The 21,390-nt window shown below is 35.7% G+C and overlaps 1 protein-coding gene across 1 annotated transcript in view; it reads left to right on the top strand.

The window, feature by feature from the left end:
- Positions 1-10,299: 10,299 nt before the first annotated feature.
- Positions 10,300-21,390, top strand: part of c6.2 (complement component 6, duplicate 2) — a 65,023-nt gene continuing 53,932 nt past the window's right edge. Inside the window, exons 1-2 of the mRNA XM_069187207.1 lie at positions 10,300-10,995; positions 11,994-12,160. Of these exons, the coding sequence (XP_069043308.1) occupies positions 10,846-10,995; positions 11,994-12,160 (317 nt within the window). The 5' untranslated portion in view covers positions 10,300-10,845. The remainder of the gene's footprint in view (positions 10,996-11,993; positions 12,161-21,390) is intronic.

Consider the following 21,390-nt stretch of genomic DNA (forward strand, 5'->3'; position numbering starts at 1 on the left):
TTTCGTAAACATCGTTGAAATGCAGAATTGTTAACACAACCTTTGACGATTCATCACTCGTTTCTTTTTCAAGCAAAGAACCTTCCGCCATCTTTCGGTCGAGTGGGGAAGAATTTGTTACCACGGAATCGTCGCCATGGAGACGCCATGCCTTTCTTAATGCTTTATTTATAACCATTAATAAAAAAAAATACAACAGTAAGTAACACCAAAAGAATGAATGTATACATACATTATAGGAAAAGTCAGTGGTACTCAATTACAGAGATAATTTAACATAACTTAAAATGTCACAGGTTTGTTTAGTGTAGCTTTCTTATTTTTAATGTTTGAAATAATTTTAACGTTAAATTCGATTTCTATTTTAAACAGGATTGGAGAAGACATTGATAGGACAAATGAAATATATTTCCTTTATTCATGTTAAAAAACACACATTGATCATCTAAGTCGAGGTTAAATTACATATTACATATTACATGATTACATATTACATATTAAAATTATCTAAACAATATTATTCGAAAATGTTGCTTATAAAATTAATTTGCTTCTTCAAATAACTATACTGGGAAAAGTTCGCCCGAAAATGTATGATTTCTAAGAATAAAGAAACTTTATTTCAATAAATTATTGTACTGTTTCTTTTACCTATAACGCTATAACGTTTTAGCTATAACGTTAGTTACACGGGTCAGGCGGCAACAAATGCATCCTGATACTTTTCCTTTTTCTCCTTCTTTCTCTTTTGAGGTTTCTCTAATTTATTTCCACTTGGAACAAATAATAAGATAAGCGGAAAGTTCAAATCTCGATACTGTACATCGTCTTTTTAATCACTACTTACCACTGCTCTTAACCTTACTAATATTATTTATGAACAATAGGTTCATTCCATGCTGAAAAGAGAAGAAAACACAACGTTTCGGCCGTGGAGCTCCCACCTGAAGAAGGCTCCACGGCCGAAACTTTGTGTTTTCTTTCTTCTCTTTTCAGCATTGAATAAACCTATTACTTGTTCCTTTGCAGCCTACGCATGCTTACGCAGCTACCCGCCTAAACTAATATTATTTATACAACAGTCATATACTGTACAGTATTTTATATACACCTGATAAGCAAAAGAAATTTGCACCGGGAAAAATACTCTCCTACTGTATATCAGATGTAAAGACAATTAGCACCAGAAGGCGACAATGTGACCAGATCTCTACCACCTAGCCGTTTAAACGAGATACTGTATTATTTGTGTTTGTACACATACAGACACAGTAGACAGGAATTAAAACCAAAAATTGGACGCCCCCGATAATCTTGCAGGACATACAGTACAACTGAAAAACAAAAGATTAACAGTAAATTATTGATATTATAAATTATGTCGATATTGAACTTCGATACAAATTAAAAGTCATAACTTTATCGGACACGTTTCTAAATAATACCGATTTCAGCAATTCTATATATACATACTTAATTATTCTGCAACACAACATTTTCTTTATTGTTGCCTGTTCCATTACAATCGTTTTCCTGGACATACTGTATATACTAGATGCCGCCTTCATTCTCACTGTTACTTAAAACACATCCTATTGTACAACTACTCAGTGTTAAAGTGTGACTACTGGCAAGCCTGTTGATGATCTGCCCTGCTTAAACTGTATAGATTTAGAGATCATTTACAGTAGACAGCATTACTGTGTTGAATAAAACAAGAATACTTCTTGGGAGATTTCCATTTTGTGGAAAAATGATTTTTGTCATTTATCTCAGCAACACAATCCCATGCTTTTCCACAGCCTCCATAAATATACTGTACAGTATAAAGGAAGAACTGGTTTTGAAACAGAAGAGCCTTTCTTAAAAATATTCTCACCTTAACCACATTGAAATGTTATCAGATGAGATTGACAAGAAAAGGTGAAAAAGTGGAGTGCAAACACCATGAAAAAATATGCTCTATGAATTATTTAACACTAAATTAGGTAAACATAATTATATGATGCTTAGGGTACTTTGTTACCAATCCAATGGCTCATAACTGAAATAGCAGTATAGTTAGTTTACACTACACAAAATATTTCCTTAAAAAAATGTCAGTATTAACATGCATAATGTAATGGCCTCTCTGTAACAGCGGCCGGTATTATGACTGTAGAAACGGGGTTGAGCCGCCAGAGGGCAGTGTGGAGACAGTCCCAGTAACGCATTCCTGGCATTCTCATGAGGAAATTAGGGAACTGGCGTCTCCAGGTACACGCAGAAGCCAAAGGTTGTCTAACCAGACTTTCAAAGTCACCTTGGACAGTGAGATTATATAATACCAAGGTGAGAGTCTATGGGGAAATTTTAAAAGATTTAAAACTACTCTGGCTGAGGGGCAGTAAAACCAAAGACAAGACTTACCTTAATTAGAGGCAGCCTCAATGGCTGCAATACTAGCCTGCCAGTATGAAATTATCAACCAGGTGAGGCATTTCCAATGCTACAGTACTTACTTCTGAAGTGAAGTTAAACATTGCATTTAAGGAAGGTAGTTCCCTTAGCAATTTAATCTCCCATGCTCATTACCTTGCTGTGCTACCATCGAAGATTGTCTATTACAGTCTCATTATGGAAAACCCAGGTGAAGCACGACTCATTGGCAATGTATTGTATTTACTCTACCTGTCCCCAAAAAGCTAAAGGGTAAGAAAAGCACAGAGGAATTGCTAGACACACTGTAAAAACCAATATCTTTGCTGATGTTAACACTTTTAACAAAGATAATATATGGGTAAATGGTCTACATAACATTCTATACAATTGAAAAGATTTCTTCCCAAAGACTTTAGGAGAAGGAGACATTCCTACTTAATCCCATCTTTTTAAATCGGACAAAAGAAGCTGCTGATCTAACTTGCATATTTTTGATCAGAGGGTAAAATGAGAGATGATCTTATTCATTTTGATCAGGAAATCTACCAAAATGGCCACCCTTGTTGGCTGTCATTAGCTCCGGTGCTTAAAGCATGAGAGCTTATAGGATTTATGATGGCTCTGATGCATGTAGGGACAAGTCTTGTAAATTCATATTTAAAAGTCCCCACTATACCAATTGGCACATTATACTTCAGGCAGCCAAAAAAGTAGATGCACTATCTCAGCCCCAAGGATATCCAGTCCTATACTTCCTGGATTATTCTGCTCTCATAGAGAAATTCTTTTGCCATCTTTGAACTGTGGAGCTTCCATTTTTACCTAACTACATTGATGATCATACATAGTTGCTTTTTCAGTCTGTTTTATGTTATGTCTTACTTGGCTCATCATGGTTTTATCCTGATATTCTTTCCTGGTAATGCTACAGTATATTGCACTGTGTGGATATGGAAGTTTCTCAAAAAGACAGATTGGTTTCTCAGTAGCCTTCCATTCCTGTGAAACACAGTATATGAATTATAATTTAAGTCCAGTATCTTTATAATACTAAATAACTGAAGAGGACAGATAACATTACATTTCCGTATGTGACAAAACTATCTGAAAGTAATTACTGGGGTTTCCTAAAAAATCGTAAAGTTACATTATAAAGATTGTACAATTATAGCATTCTGGGAAAACAAAGTACTTACAAAAAGGAAAGAATGCATTCTTAAACAGGAAACTGCAGTCTTTCAAGAACGTTCCTACTAGAAGTTCCAAAAAAAACTAGCAAACACCAGGTTATACTATGATCACACAAAGTCACAATACTAAGATCAAACTAGACAAAAACTAACTTGTTAAATACCCCAAACTCCACCCCCCACACTTCCTATTGATTGACAGGAAGCCTCCATTTAAACGGGGGGTGAGGCAGGCTCTGTAACACAAAATGGCGGAACAAACAGATAAGGACAAGACTATCAGCAACAGGTAAGACAAATACAAAATAATTCATAAATGCCATATAAAGTTAAAAAGAAAGTGGCATTGTTCCAGAATGAAAAGGGTAACAGATGAGTAATTGAAAAAGGTTTATGAGAGACAATAGACACGTGACACTGTCCCTTTGTCACACATGATGAGAAAGCAAAGATTGTTAGTTATGACTAACATACAGTATGTTCTTATGTGACTTTTCTTTCTCATTGGTCACATACAGTCTCAAGACACAAGCAGTGCAATTTTAATTCTTTAAATGGAGTCTTTAATCCTGGGATGTGTGCAGTTGAATTTTTAGTTGTTTCTTTTTACAGGAAAAACCTTGTTTATTGCAAGCTTTAAAACATCTTTCCAGGTCTGGTGCTCATATCTAAAAACAACAAGGTTGTGATTAAATGCTTTGTTAATTTAAATAATATTGCTTTGGCTTCTAATCTGAATAAAAGGCACAGTGAGTGTATTTCCAAATTACAATTCTGCAGTTGGAAACAGAACATAACACCAGGAATTGATTTCTGGCCAATCTGAAAAGTGAGTTTTAAAACCTTAGATATTAGAGCAGTATCTGTAACAAAATAAGACAGCTCTTCTATGAATATACTGAACACTGTGGTACAGTAGGTTACTCCTAGGCTAAAAGTGCCTAGCTTTGTTGAGACATTCAAAGATATCAATAATTCTGTACTCTCTGAGTTCTCAGAGACTTTTATTCATGTCTCTATTCTAAGGAAACAAGCACAGATGTGGCCAAACCAAAGAAATTAAAATAGTTAAGCTCACTGAAGGCTAAAATATACAAATATGCTTTGAAATTATATTTAAAAAATTCCAGTTGAGGGTAGAAAATGGATAAAGAGTTCATATGGCTGATAAAAGTGATTTCATGAAATCAAATGTATAATGAGGTGGTATGGTGGTTTCACAGCTTTTGGGTCTTCAGTTTCGGGACACCAGCATCTTCTATGCTTTTGGGAGGGCTGTAGGTTGCACTGGACTTTATTGGGAAAAAGTGGTTATACCAATATGGATTGAATTCCATAATGCAAATGTAGCCAATGTAGTGATGCCATCAAGGGAGTAGTGTTGGCATTTTTCTTGCATTCTAACATCTGTATTATGCACAAGCTCCAAGCAAGATAAGGTGTTACTTGAAGAAACAAGTTTCTAGTACAGTACGTCACAAAAAAGGTATACTTTGCTACTTTTCATTAGATTTAGCTAATGTACACATAAAAGGTAATATACATGAAGATAAGCTGAAACAGAATTCTGATTATTAAGTAATACATTTTGCTTGGAATGATCAATTCATGCCTAAACGTCAGTAGCTAAAGTCTTTCACTAGCTCATACACATCTCCAATTTAATCAATTGCAGTTAATACACCTGTGGATCAGACTGATTTTTTCTGTGCTCAATTTCAAGTGGCTGTTAAGTGGCCTAATGGCCATACTGTACCACTTTGCATGTCTTCTTGCTTGTTTTAACCTGCCTAAATACCAGTATTTTTATATCCACAGATATGCATTTACTTTGTATTTTTGCCACATTATGATCACTTCCTCAAGATTTCCTTTTGCCGTTATGGCAGTTCATTACGCAATGATGAGTTGGGAAAGGTGATCAGTAAACCTGATGGCTCTTATTCGCTTACGGGAAATGTAAACAAAATATTGTCACAGCTTAACATACATTATTTTAATTTATTGGTGCATTCACGCTACTACTTTTTGAATGGTTTTATGATTTTAAAAAATATATATTTTACAAAACAGGCCTTTGAGACAAATTTTGTTATAAAGTAGCTTTTTTTCCAGAAGTTCAAATAATAGCAGTATCATTGCAGTCTACTGTAGATGTTATAAAGGCATGTATTATTTTCTAAATATTAAATAAAGAGTGTAATGATATAATTTTATCTTTATTACATTGTTAGGATTACAATTCAGTTATGCATTTAAAGGTGATAGTATAGTTCAGAATCAAAATCCATGTATGTTTTTATCATTTGAACTTGTTGTTTTGAACCCATAATCAAAACCTCTTTTTGTGATGTACTATAATTATTAAATATTTGGAGACATTAAACTTCTAATATCAGTAAGATACTCCAGTAAACAATATTAACACCACCATTAGTGTCTCTAGTAGTAACAAAACCTACAGTAGGATCTTGAACCTTGGTCAGTAATTTTAGCACAGCTTACACTTGATAAGGTTGTTCATCACAATGGTTGATTTTTTTTTTCATTTGAACCTCTGACACAGGCTTATATTATATAAGCATTACTCTCATTCTCATACAGGGGTTCAAACATATTCTACTCTACACTTACTCATGGCATTCTCTTGTTTCTCTGTGATATTGACTGTATACCAGTTCCTGAAATGTGTATACTGTTTGATAACTGTGGTAGATATAGTACTTTGGATACGGAACAAATTGGTCAAAATAGATTCTTATACCTCTGAAATCCATTTCTGTGACAGCTTATCTTCAACTGCATATTGGAGAATTAAACTCTCCCTTATTTTCAACAGAAGTGTAATAAGAATATGATCCAGGTCCTGAACAAAACTGAAGCAGATCTGACTAGATGGTTTAGTTCTCAGGCAGCTCTAAGTGGTAAAAATTAGTCTGCTTCAGGGAGTTAATTCCTTGTATTCATTTATCTCCCTATCTATCTTGTACAGTAGGTGGGGTGTAGAGGAACAAAGAGCTATTTTACCTGGTAATCATCAGGACATTGTAATGTCATTGGACAATGTCATGTCGGGACATTGTAAAACAAAAGATATGGCCTGGAATGTCAGTTCCTACAGTATCTGCCATACAGTAGGTGCCCATTACCAGTATTATATAAAATACATTACATGGCAGTAAGTAAAATAGAATTTATCATTTAAGTGGTATAATTTGTTTTATTGTTAATGAAAATGTTATACAGTTTTACTGGTATTCTTTTTGTAGTGTTGACAACAATCAAAAGAAACAGGAAATTGAGAAACAGAATGCACCCATGATGGAAACAGATTAGATTTGGCTCACTTCTGGGGTTTTCCCACTTCGATATACTGTATACTTCGATGAATGACTCCACATTTCACACCTGTAGGGGGTCACAGGACACAGCTTTGTCCTCCAATCCAATGGCTGATCTCATCAACAGGTCCCGCAAGGAGTATACCTTCTTCTCTATGTGACTTTCTGCCATCCATCCATCTATTCCTCCATCCAATTTCTAACTGCTTTTTCCCAGTTCAGTGTCAATCCCTTCCAAATTAGCTTTATATGGGATAGAAAACTGTACAAGATGGATGGTAGTCCTGACTGGAAAGCAATCTACTGAATGTGAACATCTTATCGGCTTCTAAAATGAATGCACAAAAGCTAATCCATTTAAAACTTGAATGTGTGCATCCAGGGGTATAATTTCTATTTTTACCAACTAAAAATCAAAAGAACAGTTGGGTTTGAACATTGCTTTAAATAAATAATAAACCTTCTATTATGATCAGAAATGCATTTATTCCTGATAAGGGTTTCAGTAACATATAAAGAAGCCAAGAGGAAAAAGCACAGGGCATAAGGCATGCCTGTCCATCACAAGACATACAGTACACACAAGCATACGGTGGCAATTCAGAGGCATCAATTAATTACACCAGATTGTCTTTGCAAGGTGTTAGAAACTGGGACACCCAAGAAAAACCCACACAGACACTGCGAGGGCATACTGTCACCAAACAGCAGACACCCCAGGCCCGAATTGAACAAAGGATAAAAGAGCTGTGAAATGGTAACACTAGCTACCACACCTGTAATAGAGGCATGAAACCTACAATTTGTACAGAATCTCCAGAATCGTTGTAATTTTCCAGATATTCCACAATGATGTGTCAGGATAAAGTACAGTAAATTTAACAAAGAATGACAAGTAAATGTAAACATTTCACAAAGTCTTTTGGGTAGAAGAAAAAAATAACCCACACCTCCATCCATCCATTGTCTAATCACTTCTTGCAATTCAGGGTTGCTTGCAGACTTGAAGCCTAACCCAGCAACCAACAGACACAAGGCAGGCTAAACCCTGAGCGGGATGCTAGTCAATCACAGGGCACACACAAACATACTGTAAACACAGATGCACTCACTGACACCTAGGGCCAATTATCCAAGAAGCCAATTAACATACTGATATTTTTTGGACTGTGGGAGGAAACTGGAGCATCTGGGGGGAACCTTTGTGAGCATGGGGAAAATATGCAAACTCCAAGCAGGAAGTACCCCAGAGACTGAACACAAGACTCCAGCACTTTGAGACAGTAATGCTAACCACTGTGCTGCCCATAACCCACACATGAACTGAAGTACATGAAGTACTCATATCATGAAGTACAAATTGAATTAGACATCTACAGTATATATTTATCGGTCTGTGCAAAGAACAGTAGCAAAGCAAAGCTGATAGAGATGATGGAACAAACATGTGATAGAAGAACAGAGAGAAAATCCATCTACAAGATTAATATCATAATCAAACTGGAGCAGGGATATGTGGAAAAGATGACTACAGATTGTTGTTACAAATGGGCATTATGAAAATGCAAAATATCAGGAACTGCTAAATAATATCAGGTTATTTAGTAAATATATAAAATAACCATGACCTCCAACTTGTAAATGATTTCTGTCGGTATATACCCGAGTGATTGGTACAGTTTGAGGCATGTGAACTCTTTGCTCTCTCAGCTTTTGTGAAAAGAGAAATAATTCAAGTACAGTTTGTTAGTGTGTATGACTGTGATGCACACTACACTACACAACACATGTAGCATACAACATACAAGGTTCTCTGTGTATACAGTATGTAAAGACATGGTATTTTAGAGGCCTACATCCAAACCAACCAGAATACTCTAGACTGGTATCAAGTACTGTACAGTACTTCACTCTTAAATAATGACTACAGAGACCAAAGAAGAGATAAACTGTGTTCTAAACTAAATAGAATGTAACCTACAATTAAGCTTCTTTCTCTCTAACCTGGATGCCACCACATGAATGGAAGCCTATTTCCCTATTCAAAAATGAACCTAATAAGTAGGAGAGGCAATTTTAAACAGAGGGATTCTTCATTCAGGGACTCCAAGTTCCCCAAAAGCTACAGAATAGCAAGCTCTCTTAGTAAGTTTTAAATACTTTGCTCCAATCTGATTTGTTTTCTGATGATTGGAAGTAGGGACTTTCGACTGGCATAAGCTTCAAGATCTGTCTCCTGCTGTCCTCTCTCATGTTCTGCCCTTCTTTTCTTCCTCGGCCTTGATCTGATCTTATAGATTGTGTCTTTTTGGACTGTTGATTCACACTTAATTATTTGCCCAGATCTTAATTAACTAAGGTTAACCTAGGTAAACTTTATGATTGCTTTGATCATGGCCTCTGGACCTACCGCACCCCCTCTGCTTTGAAACAAGAAATGTTTACACTGCCAGGTGTTATACATCTAGAGTCTTTACGTATCTATAGTATAGTCTTGGACACCTCCATTGTCACCTACCTCAGCCTGTAACATTATTAAAGAATATGGTTCCATATATTTTATTTGAATATATTTTAATATTCTATACAATGGGATTTGCACTTCATTAAGATTGTTTCTATTGCTTTACAAAAATTGTTTTCTTTCAATCACTATGTTTTATAGAGAGTGTGTATATTGTTTACCAGGACTTTGTAATACACACAATAAATGTTCTTTTCACGAAGTGAATCTGGAAGAGACGATTGTTGTCTTTTCTCTTGCTTGCACAAAAAGTTTTTTTTAGCTTTTCATATTATTATTGTTAATAATGTGAATTTACTGGGTATCATTTATGAAAAAAGTTATTATTTCCTGTGGTAAAGTGGCAGTAAATGGTATGGTAAGTGCCAGCTGGGAAAATAGTGACTTAATTTGCTGCACAACATACGAGAAAAACAAAAACAAGATTGTTTGAACCAAAAATTATTCAGATTTGAATGTATTGTTCAAATAAAGTATAATATATACATTCAATTTTCTTTATTGTTATGCTTGGATTTGTACAGTATGTAACACTTCGTTTCTTACAGCCAGGCAACCTTTTACTGTTGATAAATTCAGAAACATTTTACTTAATATAAACAATCCTGTACCCACCCACATGCTGTAAAATGATAAAACACAATCTTCTATTGGCACTAGATTTCTAACAATCGTGTCTCAGAAGTAGTATAATTGATGCTATTGAACATTTCATTGGGTAAATGTGTAAGCTCATGGGGGTCTGGTTTGATGGATCACATTAGTATTCCTGTCCTATGAATGTGCTCTGTTGCTAACCACGTCAGTCTGCCACATTCCGTGCGTCTCCTGTTCCTACCAAGGTTAGATATATTCTCAGAAGAAGACCTTGGAAACAAGATAGAGACTATCCATAGCAACCTTAATATATTTTGTCGTGTGCTTCATAGACGATTTTATTACTACTACTATCACTTCGAATACTAATAGTGATGTTAGTGTTTAAATAGTTCGAATTGCTGTCGATTCTATATTCAACTTCTTAGATTGTAAATGGAAACTCCTAACTCTAACCCATGGTTACATCTGGACTGCTGTGTATTCGCCTCTGAAGTAAACGTAAGCCACAATGTGTGTGGACATTTCAGCTGGTATTAGGCTTCTGTCGAACTGAAGGTGACTTGCCTTGCTGTCGAAGCGATGCAGAAAAGAGTCGCAAGCGCTCATCCGGCACTCCTGCAAGCTGAAGGTTGCCTGCAAAAAGATCTGTTTGAACAATAGAGTTATTTTGAGGCACTGGCTCGCTGCTTCAAAAGCCAAAGCCAAAAAAGAAAAAGAAAAATACACACCCTTTCTTATCAGCTTAGGTTTGATTATTGGATGTGTATGCATGAGTTCTGCACCGAATGGGCGCAAGAACCGCCCCAGATCCGCTGGATCCATTTTTCAAAGCGGCAAGGCACCTTACAGGGACCCAGAGCGCAGAGAGAGCACGGAGAGTACCCTAAAAACGCAACGAGCCCTGGAGGACTGCAGGATGGTAAGAACACTAGATTGGTGCTGCAATTGTATCCGCTGCTCCGGTGTGACTCCCCCACCTTTTCAATTCAGATCACGCGCAGTTGCACTATTTTTAAAACTGCAGTGAACCTTTCGTACAATCTATGCATCTGAACTGCAGAGAGTGATTAAATGCAATAATGTGTTGTGTACAGTATATTGAGTCACTAAATACAATTTCTCATTTCTACCGATCCGCGATTGACTTCATCGTAATAAGCAATATTGAGAATTGGTGCACGCTATTTGTATAAAATGTGTTTTTATTGTTAAACTGTTTTTTATTGTTTTATATATATATATAATTGTGCTATATATGTGAAAATGTACTTAGGACTCATTGGCATGCCTTGCTAATTTGTCAAGTTAGATGCGAAAAGCCTTTGTGCAGGCTTCCTGTAGATGTTAGAGCGCACCATAGGGCTTCTTTAAATTCTTAAAACGGTAATATAATCTGTCTAGCGCACCAGTGGATGTGGTGCTTCAAGAGTGAGCAGTATTGTTGATGGAAACAGCATCATTACACCAACAAAAGCTTAAAAATTAACTGTACGTCTCACTATGTAATCATTTTCTAGTAATAACAAAAATATTGTTCCATTGCTAAAACCTACAGTACAGTAATATACAGTATATTGGATATTTAATTTCCAGGTCTATCGTAAATATTATGTGGGGGTATCACACATATCGTTCCTTTCAACATCACGGTTCCTTATAAAACATTCTATTATTTCACCTTTAAGAACTAATATGTTATTAAACCATTCTGTTTTCTTAAAATGTGGTTCTACTGAAGAAAAAAAGAATATGTTGTCAACGTTGCGATATCGGGTCATTCAACGATATTATTTACATAGGTGGTGATACTTACTGTAGGACAGATATTACTCTAGCATAAAGATTGTTCTTCTAATAATTTAAATGTATTATAAGTGAGCAACAGTCTTATCAGAATAAAACGACTGTGTTTTTCAGATTGTCCAGGAGTTCAATACACTGGTGGCCCTGTACCGTGAACTAGTCATTTCCATTGGAGATGTGTCGGTCGACTGTCCTTCTCTTCGCGCGGAAATGCATAAGACACGAACCCAAGGCTGTGAGCTGGCCCGAACCGCACATCAAAATCTTTCAGTAATTTCTGGGTAAGAACAAACACAAATAACGCTGTACTGGAAAGAATCTAGACCCGTTTTTCCTTTGAGTGTTTTGCTTTTGAAAGAATCCATGCACCATTTTTTTTAAATTTTCATTATAAACTCGAATTCCTCATTTTGATTAGGAGCTGTCTATGGTGCTGATTACCTGTGGCGCTTCATCACTTATGCTCCTTGCTAAATTATATTTTCACGCTCGAATCCATTCTATATTTACACGAGTCTAAATGCGTTTTATTCACACGCTTCGAAAGCAAGGGTCAGTGTTCAGGACCAGTGTTAATAATGCTGATCTTAGAGAAATGAGAACGGGTTGACGCCTCTAACAGGCTTTGATGTCAATCATTTGACGCATTTCTCCTTTGGTGACATAAATCTGTTGGGAGAAGTATCGTACTGTACCATGACATTTTGGGATCATATATAAGTGCATTTACAACTAATAAAACTGTGATACATGTACTTTTTTTTACCTGACCCTGTTCGTAACTGCACCAGATTCCGTTTAAAGCAGTTGAACTGTCCTAATCGGGAGGTTCTTTAACCTACTTTGTACTGTACGTTTTTAAATTGTACCTTCCACTTTTCATTTAGATTCTCTGGAGACTGACTTTAATTGGAACTATTTTAAATAATTTTTCAAAAGCATTTTCAAGGAGGGAAGTGAAAAATATGGTAGCACAGATTATGAAGATTGTATTAAATCACCCAGTCATGTGCTTTCCATTCCCTTGTGCATAATTTTGACCTAGAAACTTTCAGAATCATTAGACTGTGTTTGTGTTATTGTACAACATGACTTACAAATAAGATAATAGACCACAGGTCTATAGAACTATATACAGTACAGTATATACAGTATATAATGTATACAGACCGTGACACTCTGAAAAGAGAATATTCTTTATACTGTATATGATTGGATTAGATTTCCCTAATACATTTTACATTCTCGTTTTTGAGTTGTTCATGGATAATGTTGATAGCAATGGAAGGAACAGTGATTGAAGAAATGATGTATATTTTTCAATATATTTGTATGCGTCTTGTTTGTTTAATATGTGCAATGCAAGATGTAAAACCAAGGAGAAAGATATAGAGAATCTTTGTTTTGTAGCAAAGCAGAGTGTTTACTATGCACTTCCAGCTCCACTGTCACTTTGTAGTGTTACTCCTGAAGAGTTCAACACAGAGATTACACTGGGTTTTTAAGTCTTTTTAAAAATAAGTATTTTAAACTGTTGAAAACATAACAGGTTTATTTTTTTCCACATTTTTGTATTTAAATTTACTATTTATATTTTCATGCACCTAGAAAATTCAGGTGGCATGGTTACCTTTGCTGGCAAATTCTCGGGTGCTATCTATGTGGAGTTTGTATGTTCTTCCTGTGTTTACATGGGCTTCCTCCCACAGATCCAAAACATTTAGTTTAATTGTTGTCTGGGAAGACTGGCTCTGAGGTGGGAGTCTGTGTGTGCCCTGCAATGAGCTGGTGTCCTGACGTGCACCCGTTGCTTGGCAGGGTAGGGTCTATGACCTCATAGTGACTAGAAAATGAATGGATGGAAAATCTCAAATTTACAAAAAAAAAAGGGGAATTGGATTAAATTCATGCATGGCAAAAATATTAGAATTGTTCACATAAATACAAAACATTATGTTTCTTAGCGAAACACAATGTCATTTAAACTTTCTAAGCCTTAATGCTGACATTTCTGTATAGTCATATAGTGTTTGCGATCAGACCATTGAATGGGCTGTTATTGGTGTGAGGTTGCACGATTGGATTGGGTCAGGAGGTACTGGCTGTAACTCTCAGGTGATTGAATGGCTCAGTAGGTACCATCCTGCAGGTACCAGCAGGCTCATTCATTATCATTCCAAGTCCAGCAGGTACTGTATCATCCTCCTCCATTCAATGGTCTGATCATGAACAGATCTGGTAGACAGAGTGCAGTCAGATCTACAGTACACTAGGACATAGTTTTACATGTTTACATTGCTGTACCTATCAAATCAACAGAACACATATATAGGAGCTTTTTTAACACTAAACATACCATTAATGTCTCCCTCCATTGATGGAAAAGCAACACAACTATTAAAAAATCTGGAAAGTTTTGGAATTTAAACATTTTCTTCTGTATAACTGCACAGAGTGTATGAATGAAAAGCCTCTTCTAATATATATATACATGTTGTATCTGGTCCCTGATGTGAACTTTGTTGAATTTCTTACACACATGTATACAGTATATATATATGAAAAAAATGAGACATGACAGGGTGTTAGTTGTGGTAGAATAACTGTGTGCCCAGTGGCATAGTAAGGAACAAGTTTATAGGGGATTCAAACCTTAAAATGTGGTTATTCCAGAACAACTAACATCATGGGGTGTCTTCTAAGCACTCATAAAAAGGATTAGTAGTTAGAAATAAACATGTACACATTTTATTTAAAGTCAGAGAAAGGGAAAAGTCTTTATACACTAATGACATAAGGCTTTTCTTGATCTATTTAATATACTATCATATGGAATTTTAGATTTTTTTTATTTCTAACAAAATTAATATATAAATGGAATCTTGTAGTATGGAATCTTACCTATGTTATTACACAGGAAATTTTTTTTTAATAAAATAAATATTCACCAAAAAGATAAATTGCTGCACATATGTTTCTATTATTATGCTGACTGTAAAAAGGAACTGACACACAGTCTGATTTTATGACATTCTAACCATTAATAAAACAAAGGCTTAAGACCTGGCTGTAGTAGTTTTGAAATCAGGAAAACAGGAAGATAAAAAAAGAATCATCAAAAAGATATAGTATTCTGTAAAAGGTGTAAAACTAAAAAGAAAAACAACAGAAAGTCTTTGTGTTACAACTGTCAAAATAAATATCTGAATTTCAGTTTGGAAACGTCAGAGCAACGATTTTGGGGTTAGAACTGGTGCTGTTGTTTCTTGACTGCAGATACCGGTATACATTGAAATATTTTAGACAATGATGTATTGCCAGCATTGCTTTAATTTTGTGATGAAGGCTCATCTATATATGAGTAAACCATAAATAATATTTACAAAAACACAGATTGTGAGAAGGTAATTCACAAAGAATAGTGCTAAAATGTTTTATTTTAGCAAACATTACAGACTCTCGCTCTGACAGAGCCCTTCTGAGGTAAGCTGAAATGGCAATTAAGAAGAAACGATAGAACTAACAATTGCTCCATTTCTAACTGCCCAATGGGGTTAAACAAAGACAATTAAGTTTGCATACTGGAATGATGCAATATTCACTCATTCTTCTTTGTAGACTTGCTTAAGTTCTGTCAAGGAGGTTGGAGTTCATTGATGAACAGTGATTATCAAGTCCTGCTATAGGTTTTCTATTGGATTGAATTAAAGACTATGACTGGGTCACTCATAGAAATTCACTTCCTTCTTCTTAAACTACTCCTGAGTAGCTTTGGCCTTGTGTTTTGTGTCATAATTTTTGCACACTTAAAAGGTAAATTGTTGTCCCAGCTTGAGATCTCTAGCAGACAAACAGGTTTTGCTGTAAAATTTGCCTGTTCTTTGCTCCATCCATATATCCATCCGTATATCCCTCAATCCAGACAGGCTTCCTACTCCGTGCTGATGAGAAGAATCACAATAAAATAATACTGCCGGAACTGTGCTTGAAGGGGTGATAGTGTTAATTGGGTGATACAGTACACTGTGCCAGGTGTGTGCCAGCTACTGTATAATGTTTTGCATTTAATCAAAAAGTTCCAATTGTGTCTCATCTGACCAAAAATGTTGTGCCTAATGTTTGCGTTATTAGTTAAATGTTTTCTTGCAAATTCCATATGGGATTTGAGATTTTTTCCAGTAATGTCTTCATTAGTACCACTCTGTCAGGATAGCTGTGTGGAGTGACGGATATCGTTGACTCGTGGACATTTTCTTCATCTCAGCTACGGAATCCTGTAGCTTTTTTTGCTTTCCATTGGCCTCATGCTGGCTTCTTTTACCAGTTATCTCTTTGGCCAGGTGCTCAGTTTGGAGGGAGAACATTATCTACTGTAGGTAGCCAGAATAGTACTTTACACTTTCATGTTTGACTTCATCAGGCTTGAGATCTTCAGTGCCTTAGGATTTTTATGCACCCTCGTCCTGATCTTTCAGGGGAGACACTATTATTACAACCAGAAAGAGGCCACTCATATATTTCTATGACTTACAGGTATTTAAGTAATTTTGTGCACCTGGACTAATTTATATTTCACAAATAAAATGGTGAATACTTACATACTGTACTGTATGCAATCAATGTGCTTTTGATTTGTCTTTGCAGGTTTTGTAAAAAAGTGTTTACATCATTGATATTGTAGTTCAATAGGACGTTATTGGAAAGGGAGCATACTTTTGGAAGACACTGTATACTATGTACATATAATACACCCATAAACAGTGAAGCTGTCCATTCTTCCCACAGTACATCTGTTGCCATGGCATGGATATCCTCCTTTTGCATAACTACAGTATCTGTATCAGGCCCTGCAAGATGTACAAACCAAACTATTAGATACAAATGTATTTCAGTGACTTCCAGCTCACAGGAGGGAAAAAAGTACAGTCGCCTGGAAAAGAAAAAAGAAAAAGAGAGCTGGAGTGAATGATTAAATGGAATTGTGACTTTTTACCCTTTAGCTCCAAAAAGGGCATTTTTTGATAAATGTGGAAGCTCATTTTTAGCTACAGTACACCTGTAAAGTAAAAATAATTTGTTTCAGAGAAGTCTGGATGTGTATGATAGTGTAGAGGGCAGTTTAAAGAATGAGGGTGCTTCAGTTTTGCAGTCTGTCTGGGTGATATCTGGCAAAGTGTGCTCTTTATGCTGTGTGGAGGTTTCTATCTGTCCTGCTCATTTCTCTCTCTGCTCTTCATTTTTCACTTTGCTTTTAGTAATCTACAAACATTTATGTAATATTAGAGTTAATTTGAAAATGTATATTTCAAGTACTTAATAGCAACAAATATAGCCAGTAACATTTAAGATGGAATATTTGAAAAAGCAGCCAAGGAAAATGTTCTTACTGAAGTTAATAAAAATAAAATACTGTTTGGATAAGGAATTAAAAGTTGCCCCAGCGTTCACGTGTATAACATGCAAAAATTAAATTGTTCTTTTTCAGTTTGCTTCACTTCATAATTTATGCACTTACTATTACAAATTTTCCTGGTTTGTTAATGCAGATATCATGAAGATCACTCTTCTAATGCCTGAATAATTTTACAAAAATAAAGTGTGTTTATTTTGGGCATTGGTTAAATGTTTTAGATGTATTTTTGATTTACTGTTAATTCTTGAGTGATTGCCATACACTCGAGTGATTGCTCAACTGTGATTTGCCAGTAAGCAGTAAATCATCACATTAATGAAAGAATTGATTGGGCACAGGTGATGAGATTGCTTAACCGCCTGAAGCTTGATGGAAAGTCAAGAAGGAAAACACAGAAAGAAGTCCACATCCTTTGCTTATCTATAGAGAAGGATGTATTAATGTCATCAGTACATTATGTTGGAACCTGGACTAAGTCACTTCAGGTAGATTTATTAGCTCTTTTGTTGCTCAACAGATGAATTGATGGGTTGGCGGAGTGGCGAGGGCAATTGTGATGGTCTGGGCTGGAGTGTATAGTTGCAGCTCCACTTGCAGTGATAAATGGTAACATCACATCATTCTGCTACATTGATCAAGTTCTGATTCAACCGTTACCTTTCCTATGGGCCGTTACCTTTCCTATGGGCATGTCCTTTTGAGACATTATCCCAATGATCAGACTTCTTATGTAACTGCTGTTTTCTTGCTAGAGAGAATGTGACAGCTATGTTGTGGATTCTCCACTGATCGCATTTGAGTCCCATTGAACATTTATGGGGTAACCTGGAATTATGTGTGGCATGTAGAGCCCCCAAATCACTGAAAAGTCACTTCAGGAAAATGATGGTTTTTTGTAACAAGTGCACAAAACTGTGACTAAGAAGACCTAACATGCCGTAGGTACATTCATTTTGTTGATTAATACTTGTGTCAATAGAGTTGCTCAATAAAAGCTAGAATCCTTCTAGTAATAGAAGGATTACTGTGAAAGTCCCCAGCTAGTAGCATGTGTGGCCACAGCTGGAAGCAAAACAAGTTAATCTGTGACACGTGTTTTGTACCAGGTGGCATTTGTTCTCCTGTGGGATTCTGGCCCATTCCCTTACATTCCAGATGTTGTTAAAGGCTCAACATGTCTCGTCATCCCTAACACGGTTAAGTCCACAAGAAACTATAGCCTGTATGGTTCAAAGGAAGAGTTAAGAAATCAGGAGGAAGAGAGTACTGTATGGACTTTGTAAACGGGCCCATGACTAACCAGAACACAATACGATGCACGTATGGTACTGTACATCTGAAAAAAGACTATTACCAAGAGAGACAGAAAGGAATATTGCAAAATAATGCGAAGCAGTAAAAGCGGGGAAAGAACACTATAGGGGATTACTCATAGTATATGGTAAAGATATAATAAATTGATATTCACATGTCTTTTTGCAATAGCTGACATTAATAACATGATGTATTTTATATAATAAGCCTTGTATGAAAAAGACAAAAAAAAAACATGTGATTGTTTTATTTGCTGCTGAGTGTTTATTAATGCAAAATCAATTCCCACGAGGACTGCTTTGAGCCTGTGTTGCCATTGCACGGCATTGCCAGCACATTGTAACTGCTCTGAGACACAGGCTGTGACAGGTAGAGATAAGGGCAGCCCAGGGGACATTTTCACACTCAGTCATGAAACAAGACACTGAACTGAAAACTAAAAGGCAATTTATTTAGAAATGAGAACAGAAATAAATATTTGTTTACACAAAGAGTAGTGGGTGCCTGATTTCCACCAGGTGGCTCACACCCAAACCCTAGGCATTTTAATAAGTGACAAAAATGCTGATTTACAGAACTTATGTACTGATCTCAAGGAAGGCCAAACCTACCCTCCTCTTATGAATGGTCAAAATGACAACAAAAACATTTAAAAACACCAAAATCTGTATACTTTATTATTCTAAAAAATATTATTATTCTCAAATAGAGTGATATATTTCTTTGCATGCTTAATATATTTCTCACATTAGTGCATGAATACTTGTTCAGTTTTAAGTACCTTGCATGTGACAGGACTAATTATTCTGCAGTGCTGTAGTATTATAATATGCACAAATAAAAGTGGAGCCCCCTAGTGACAACAATTCCATGTTTTCCTGTCTAAATGTTAACCAAGATAATGAGCTACAAAGCAGTGTGGTGATTTGATATTATTTTCTAATCACTTGCATCATGTCTTTGACTCAGAAGAGCTTAATAATGCATAGAAGTTCAGTTAACCCATGACACTGAATGCATTTTCCAGAAAGTGAGTGTAATTACTGTAATATCATCACCCAGTTTAGCAGCTATGGTAAGGAATAACTTACCTGATACGTTTAGCAGCTGTAGTAAGGAATAACATGAAGAATAGATAGGAATTTATTCACTGGATTGAGAAAAATATCAGCTGTTTATATTTCCTCCATTACTTGTTCAATGCTGTCTTGAACATTGATTTATGCTCTTAAATACAGCAACCTCTTGAGTTTATTCACTCTGCTGGCTTACTGTACATTTCATCTCATTCTACATTTTGTGTTTGTCTAGATTGATCACCTCAAAAATAATAGTTGTTAAAATTTATTGGCCCCAATGTCCTATTGTAAATTTCATTCAGCCTTCTATACTGTACAACATGGAGTTAATATTTCAGAGCAGTAACTGTGTGCTGTTATATTTTATTTTATTGTTTTTTTTTACCTCTTGTAATATAACAGTGCCACTGAGGACACTAGTGAAGAACAATGTTTAAAAGGCAGAGATCTAAAATCTGCATACAAACCAAATTAGCAAGCAAAGGCCAAACACAAATTTAAATTTTTATAAGTGTAGTCTTTTGCTCACTTCCAAGATAACTATTAGCATTAAGATCTTACCTTTATCATTAAAACATAATGATATCCACTATAATATTACAAATAACTCCTGTGGTTTTACAGTTATCTCTGTTGCATACAGTAAGATGGTAATTTATGTTTGTTATTAATTGTCCTTAGTACTTAACTGTACATGCCTCCATCATCTATTTATATATGCCAGAAATTCTGAAGACCATACTGCGTTTACTGGCTGAGGTCTCTTCCTCATGAAAAATGTTACATAAATTGACCTGGGCATACAGTAATTTAAGTATGGTATAATCTAGGACATAAACTTGTAATGTACATGACCTTCAATCCATCAAACACAAGTTAAATGGCAGACCCTAAATAAGGCCTCTGTTGAAATAATAATCGTTAATAAGCTGTCAGTTCTTCCAGATAACACAATTATTTCTTTTTAAGTGATAATTAGTAATCATTCTTGAATTTTTTGCATTTTAAGAGGTGTTCTATTTTGGTTGGGAAAATTAAGGGCTTCCGATCTATTTAATTAACCAGTACTGAATAACTTTTTTTGACAAGCAAATTAATCACGCCAGATTGTGGGCTCTATATTCAAAGTGCTTAGGAGCTACTGTACTTAGGAGCTTATATCCCTACAGGAAGCAGTGGAGAATGTATTTTAAAATAGGCCTATTTTATGTTACATCTTCATATTAATGCACAGACCATCTGAGTTAGAAATGTTTAATTTTCTGGAGAGAATTCACTACTGCTGAACTGCTGGATAAATGTGTAGATATGTTTCTTCTTATGCAAGGTGCAAGAATGAGGTGCAACTGGCACTTTGGGAAACTGGGAATAATGTAATAATTTTAGGCAGCTCTCAACTCTCTTTCTGCGGTTATATAATGCTGTACATTTTGTGCAATTATAACTGTTGTAAAATGTACTGAAATACTAGTTTAAAAAATTGTTACTCATACTGTAACTCATATTTGTTAGCCTAGCTTAGAATTGTGTTCAACAGGGTATAAAGAGGCTAAGTAAGCCTAGCAGAATTCGTTATCTGGACTGTTGGATTGGAGTCCCTTATGCTATCATTTGAAGCAGCTACAGTACCATGTGGTGTCTTGGACAAGTGGCCAAGCAGATTTAGAAACATCTAAAAATGAATAGACCATTCTTGAGAGTTCTG

Source organism: Lepisosteus oculatus, chromosome 3 (assembly GCF_040954835.1).
Source record: "Lepisosteus oculatus isolate fLepOcu1 chromosome 3, fLepOcu1.hap2, whole genome shotgun sequence".
Lineage (NCBI taxonomy): Eukaryota > Metazoa > Chordata > Actinopteri > Semionotiformes > Lepisosteidae > Lepisosteus > Lepisosteus oculatus.